At 30.9% G+C, this 7,460-nt stretch overlaps 1 protein-coding gene across 1 annotated transcript; it reads right to left on the bottom strand.

The window, feature by feature from the left end:
• Positions 1 to 5,123: 5,123 nt before the first annotated feature.
• On the bottom strand, positions 5,124 to 6,045 carry BGZ61DRAFT_445903 (dienelactone hydrolase). The gene has a single exon (XM_046245150.1). It carries the CDS (start codon positions 6,001 to 6,003, stop codon positions 5,245 to 5,247), a length of 759 nt encoding a protein of 252 aa, XP_046108998.1. The 5' UTR covers positions 6,004 to 6,045; the 3' UTR covers positions 5,124 to 5,244.
• Positions 6,046 to 7,460: the final 1,415 nt, after the last annotated feature.

Genomic DNA, 7,460 nt, shown 5'->3' with positions numbered 1-7,460 from the left:
ATTGTCTATAAAAAGCTAGAGACTCTCTGGTAAATTCTGAACTTATATATATTATTATCATCAATACAATATACACTATTATACACTATTATACACTATTTTACATTATTATCCCTTATCTCTTATCTTATCTCTTATCTATATATTCTTTATAAGGATATTCTTTTATTTATAATTAAATTTATTCTTCTACTGCCTTATAACCTCTAACAAATTTAAACTTCTTAGTTAATTTAGATAATAGAATAATATTAGTAGGTAATTTAAAGTAGAGGATAATATTTAAGATAAGTTAATACTCTGGAAATTTCTTAGTATTTAATATAACTTTTAGTATTTTATACTTAGTTTTATTTATAAGCTTAATATTTAAGTTTATATTTTTAGTTACTACTACTAATATACTAGATATAAATATAAATATAGCTAGTATATAAATCTTATTATTTTTTTTAATACTAGCTATAAGTATAGCTTTTTCTTTTATTATTAGTAATATACTAAGCTTATTTTAATAGTATTAAAGTAGAAATATCCAGACTAGCTTCTAGTAGTATTTCTAAAAGGCTAAAACTGTATTTATATTTAGATACTATTTAATATTATTAAGAAGTATAATAACTATAATATTCTTATTTTATAGTATAGCTTAGTCTTTCTAAAAGTACTAGCTATTAAGAAGCTTTATATTAAACTTATCTTACTGCCCCTACTAGATTTAAATTAGTAGCTACTACAGCTCTAAATCCTCTACTATATATATCTATTTAATAAGTATAATAATAGTAGTAAATTAAGTCTAGAGTATATATATTCTTATTTTATCTATAATTCTAAGAGTAGATTATAATATTAATAGCAACTTATTTTATATTAAATAGAATTAATAAAAATCTCCTAATAGTAGTACTACTAAGATACTATTAAAATCTTAATTTAATCCTTAGAAGGCATAAAGTTACTTATTAATATTAGAGAGTATTTAGAGGCTTAGTATACTTACCTCGTTAATAATAAGCAGCTACTTTTCTCTCTATCTTCTTTAGCTATTACTATCTATATAAGTTACTATACTACTATTATTAGTATTACTATTAGATATATTAAGTTATATTCTACAGACAGAGTAAATAGTTATACTATTAATCTATATTACTATAGCCCCGATATTGCTATTATAAGCAGCCTATATAATATATCTTTACTAGTAAATAATTCACTAATATCTTAATAACTCTAGACTTTCCGATATTGCCCTCCCATCTAGAAACTTATATAGTTATATATTATTATTATTCTTAATATTACTATTATGAAATTATTACTATTATCTTTATCTAGGATAGTATTAAGACAGTAATATACTAAAAGAAAGGTAATTTCCTACTACTTATTTAATATAAATCTTTTTGTAATCTCCTGATTAATATAGAGGAATATTATTAATAGTCTAAAAATAATTTTAATACTAAGTCTCTAAGTATTCTAGGTATTTATTTCTAATATTTTTATAATATCTTTTTCTATACTATAAAGGTATAGTTTAGTAATACTTTTATACTAGTAGTTATATTTTATATAATCTAAACTCTATTAAAGCCTTAAATTCTTTTTATAATTTTCTTATTTATTTAATCCTGCTTATTTTTAATTCCTCTAAGCTGATATTATATTAAAAGCTTACTTCTAGCTACTATAGTTAGCTAGTATTACTCTGGTTTTCTATAGAAGTAATAATCTTAATCTTATTTATAAAGTTAGTAATATCTACTTAGACTTTATAAAGCTAATTTAATATCTATAAAAGATACTTTAAACTATAGTTATCTAGATAGAGGCTATAGTATCTTATATTATTTTAATTAATTAGCTAAGCTAACTAAGCTAATCTGGGCAATATATTTTTACTAGTCTATAAAATCTTAGAGATTATACTCTATAATATTAATATTATTTAAAATAGTATTATCTTCTATAGCTACCTACTACTTTATATCTTACTATATATCTTCTACTAATTACTTTAATAGCTGGATATTACAAGTAATAGTTTAGAGTTTTTTAAAGAGTTACTATTTCTAGTACTTTTAGATTTTATTAATATTATTAAATACTGCTATAATAAACTTCTTCTATAATATAAAAAGTATAAGATACTATATTACAGCTCTAGTATTAATATCAGTATATACTTTTTATTTATTTATACTATTATATAGCTTATACTTATCTACAGTATTTATTTATATTTAAATTAATATTAAAGTCTATATTAAGAAAGCTATTAATATATAGTATTATATACTTCTCTAGGGGTCTTAGAATTTATATTCAGTCTCTTTCTAGCTTCTAATTTCTTTTAAATTCTATCTTTATTAACCTCTTAGTAGATAAATTTATTTTCTTTTATAATATAATAAGTAATATATAGTTATAGAAGTATAATATTTATAGTACTTCTCTATAGTAGTAATAGACTTTAATATATAGTAGCTTCTTATTATTACTTCCTACTAAGATTCTTTTAGTACTAGCTTTTATACTATTTCTATTTTTATTACTACTTATATTCTTAATAGGTTAATTATTATTATTGCCTTAAATACTATTATATTACTAGAGATATTACTAGTGTTAGAGTATTACCCAGTATATTATTATTATATTTATATAGAACTATTAATGTATATAATAAGCAAGTAGCATAGATAAGTAAGCAGCGCACTTATACTATACAGCTAAAAGTATAAATTCTAGAATTTCTAAAACAGGCTCTATAGCTCGAGGATTTTTAGAAAAATAATTTTAAATACTTAATTAAAAAGGTTATAAGATACTATTTTTCTTAGATATTTAATTAATTTATTTAACTTTTTAAAATTAAAAATAAGAAAAAAAAACAGTGTAAAATAAGATTTCTCTAAATAACTCTATAAAGGATTTTTCTAATAATTTAGAAAAGCTTATACTTATTATTATATACTTAATAGATATACATTTAAAATTATAGCTATTTCTAGTATAATTTGAAATTTTAAGAACTTTTTAAAATTTATAATTTAAGGTGAAAATTAGAGTGTGCTACTTACTTATCTATACTACTTACTTATTATATATGTTATTTAATACTTAAAAACTTACTTAAATAATTTAAAAAGTATATAATTACCTCTATTTATAATAATAGCTATTTAATAAATACTTTATTTATAATTCTTATTAAATACTAGCAGTTTAGATTTACCTTAGCTTTATAATTTGTAGTTATTATATCTAGCTTAATAGTATTAGTTATATTAATACTTAAAAAAAGCTCTACTATTATAGCTACTCTCTTCTAAATTAGATCTTAGATTTTTATAATATAATTTATTAAGTAATATATTAGTATTATTATCTTACTTTAGGTTTTAATAAAGAAGATATTATAATTATACTATAGTCTAACTGCTATTAGCTTATTCTATTAGTTAACTATAAATATAAATATTAAAGCTAAAGTATATATCTATATTAAATTTACTTTTTATAAAAGCTTCTAAGCTATATAGAATTAATATATAGACATTTTTTCCCTTTTTTTAATATAAGAGTATTTAATATAAGTTGCAATATAGATATATATCTAAATCTATCTATATAAAAGTAGGCTTTATTATTAAACTATTTAAGAAGCACCCTATATTAATTATTAAATAGGATATATTATTATAAACTACTCTAGTCTTACTCTTCTTACTAAAGGCAGCAAATTTATCCAGATCCTAGATAATAGTTTAGCTTCCAATCTATATTAGCCTTTAGTTATATAGATATATAGACTATATACCTCGGTAAAGATAGAATCGACATATTTCAGAATTTCTTTCTATTCTATTACTGCACTCTTATTATCCTTCTTATTTCTATAAGCGCAATAAAGTTCTAAGCTCTAAGTTCCCTAGCAAATTATAGATATAAAGAGCACTGCATTTATTAGTCTCAACAGCACCAAAATACTATCCAATCTAACTAAATACAAATTCCTCCCTAACCTTAGCGTAATGCTTAAAGAATATCTCTACTTCACAGTAGAAGAAGATAGCAGAGCTTATAGGGTCAGTTATCGCCAGCTTTACTCTCTTATACCTATCCTAAAGAGCTTGAAGCAGGGTTGCTTTTACAGCAGCCTTATCCTCCTTTTGGTATGCCGCTAGATGTAGCTTTACCGGGTTCGTAATGTTATTAGGGTCAGATCAGATTAGAAACCTATAAAGCAGATAACAGAAAGCCTATTATCAGCTACTCTATTACGTGCTCCTTATCCGCCGCTTTCATATAGCTACAGATTAGAACTCGATACTTCTGTTCTATCTGTAGCTTGTGTATTGCGTTATCAGTAAGCAAGTATATTCTATATAATTAATAATTCTACTTATATAAATATATAATATTTTAGCTGTAATATTTCTATAGTGTATTCTAATATATATAAAGAAAAGTTAATTATATAGTTTACTAATATAATCTAATCCTGATAAAGCAAGGTCTAACTATATAGAGTTAGGTAAAAACGAGTGGGGTTTGCTATTCTAACTCTTTCCCCCCTCTAACTCTTCTCCCTCTATAACTTTATAATAAATATTTACAGAGAATAAAATACCAACTGCCTGTTATATCTATAGCAGGTATAGAGAGTCTTAAACTTTAGGCCTATCTGGAATATATTAAATATGCCTATAATATTAAAAGGCAGATACAGTTTGTAGAAAATAAAGAAAATATATATGCCGGGGTAATAGAATTTATTGCTATACTAGTTATCTTAGGCCCTGGAATTTAATACTCTTCTATACTTATAATATCTACTATAAGAATACTACTAAAGTAAAAAATAGCAGTGAGATTCAGGGTTATTTTATATATTAGTAGTATATACTAATAGTAGTTCTATCTATTTAAACTATTAAAGACCCTGCTTACCGAGGCGGCCGACCGCCAAAACTTTCAAGAGACTCGTTGAGACAGCTAGAGGGCGTTGATTCAGCGACGCCGCCGCTTGTCAGAGAGAATGATAGATTTATCATATGGAGCGGAATTGCAATCAATCTTTTGTTTTGTTATTCCCCAACCTCCAGTTTGCTCGGAAATAGACGAAGACTCCAGCAATCCGGGTGGAAAGCTACTAAGAGAAACATGTCTAGATGAACGCATGAGTTCAATATGGCTCTCGAATCTTCCTTATATGACCCTTATACCAACATCTTATTCTGTGGTGAACGTCTTGATCCAGGTGATGACCGACGTTGCCGCTCGCTTCATAGCTTGCACTTCCCCGGGCTTCTCGGGATTTCCGCGACTGAGTGCGCCATGTTCAACTCCGGGGAAATATTCCCATTTCCATGGTACTCCAAGCTTGGGGAGTGTTGACAAGGTGTATGATTGTATGTCAGCCGTAAATGCTGGCTCAAATTGGATAAGCAGTTGAATGGGAACAGCCACTGCGTCAACATCTTCCGTAGTGACTCGTGACGGGTGAGCAACAGAAATACAGTCGAGCAATGGATGACCATCCTTGGTGACATGTTTTTTCGCAGCTAGATGGAAACAACCCCAACCGCCAAAGCAGAATCCAACGGCAGCGACATGCTTGTTTGTTGCTCTGAGAGCCTGAGCGCATGCTAGAATCTCAGGCTCTCGCTTCTCCCGAGAATTTTCCTTATTGAAGGTGTCGAGGTCCAATTCATGGAATCTTCCATCGAGCATTGGCTCAAAAGGTAGTGACATGCCGCCGAAGAAGTCAGGGACATAGACGATGGCATTCAGTTCACGAGCAAACTTATCAGCTAGCAAGCGAATGTTGCGAAACTTCCAGCCAAAAGCGTCGTGGATGATCAAAATGGCCAGACCGTTATCCGACTCTTGACCAGTGATGTATGTGTCATTTTCAGCCAATTCGCCCTCTACGCCACTGGGCTCACCACCCCATTCAGATCCTTGGAAGCAGCAGCTTGTTGATGCCATTAAGAATGGAGAGTTGACAATGCAAAACAACGGAACGTAGGCCCTGGATAGACAAGAAAATTTTGAGTACGGAAGAAAATTCAATGAGAATATCTATCCCGACTGTCTTGGGGCGCCTAATGCCAAGGCCGCTATCTCCGTTGCTCCGAAGAAAATTTAATGAGAATATCCCGGCTGTCGCGCCTAGTGCCTAGGCCGCTATCTCCGTTAGCTCCGTGCAGAATGGGTTGTGGCTACGTAGCTGCGTCAGATACGTCAAGCTGTCGTCACTAGTCCCCAGCCCCTAACGTGTTGAACTGGGTGGACATTCACAGGTGGATCCTTAGGTTTCTCGGCTTCACTGGACCATTAGCAGACAGGGACACAAGGACGAGCCAGGGTCATGGCGTTGTCAGAACTCTCTCTCTTGACCAAAAGCCATGATCAGGTATAAAACAACCGCTATCATACATCCTTTCTGCACATCCAACATTCGATACGTCATCTGATTTCTACTATTCTTCTCTATCTACACACGAAGCTACCAGTATGACAACCCTGCCCTTTGCCAACATTCAGGTGCCTGTTCCAGGGTTTGGTGCCATGGGACTATCATTCTCCTATGGCTATAACCTAACTCTGGAAGAGGCTGAGCCAGTCCTTCTCGAAGCCATCAAGTTAAGATGCACTTTCTGGGACACCGCTGTGCGTGGTATATAACTACTGCAACGTACGACCCTTGATTAGATCGCTAATACCTCGTGTAGGTTGTTTACCAAGCTGGTGTTAACGAAAAGCTTTTAGGGGATTTTATCCGCATACTTCATCCCTGGATTAAATTATTACAGCTGCTGCAAGGTCCACGCCGGCATTCTCGCCTATAACAGCAATCCGTTTTAGATTGATACTGAGAGCGTCGGAGCTAGAGTGTAGCCAATTCAGAGGGGTCCACATATCGCCTAGAGCAGTAGGATATCGATGTTTACGGGCTAGTCGGTAGTCGATAGAAAAGACTTGTACTCCTGTTGTATGGACGAGGTGCAACAGCCTCTCGATGCCTATCTCCGGACTGAGCGTAATAAGCTCGCTGCTATAATTATAGAGGATTGGCAGCTTGAAATGTCTCAAACTTGGGCACATTTCCGCACCGCCAGAAGAGAATTAAGACTTCCTTTATCCCTTTCAACCTTCCAATTTCGCTACCCGTCGAGGGCTCTAGCTATTAACTGTTAATTTAATACACGGTCCGTATTCTTCGGGCTTATTACTTAGTAGCCAGCTAAGAGCAGCGAAAAGTCGGTTCGAAAGGGGATTACCAGCCAGTGTCACTACTTACGGTTTAGTTACTTTACATTTCAGTCGTGAATTGGGAGCCTCTAGAAGTCGTTCACGCTGGGTGTGTGTGTCAGATTGCGGTATATAGACTTGGATGCACAACCAGTCACTAATTGTAGTAGTGCATTATGTTTTTGACCTGA

The sequence above is a fragment of the Ilyonectria robusta genome (assembly GCF_021365365.1).
Source record: "Ilyonectria robusta strain PMI_751 chromosome Unknown BGZ61scaffold_4, whole genome shotgun sequence".
NCBI classification, from domain to species: Eukaryota; Fungi; Ascomycota; class Sordariomycetes; order Hypocreales; family Nectriaceae; genus Ilyonectria; species Ilyonectria robusta.
Note: the sequence above shows the minus strand (reverse complement) of the source record. Positions and strands in the feature narration are given on the sequence as shown.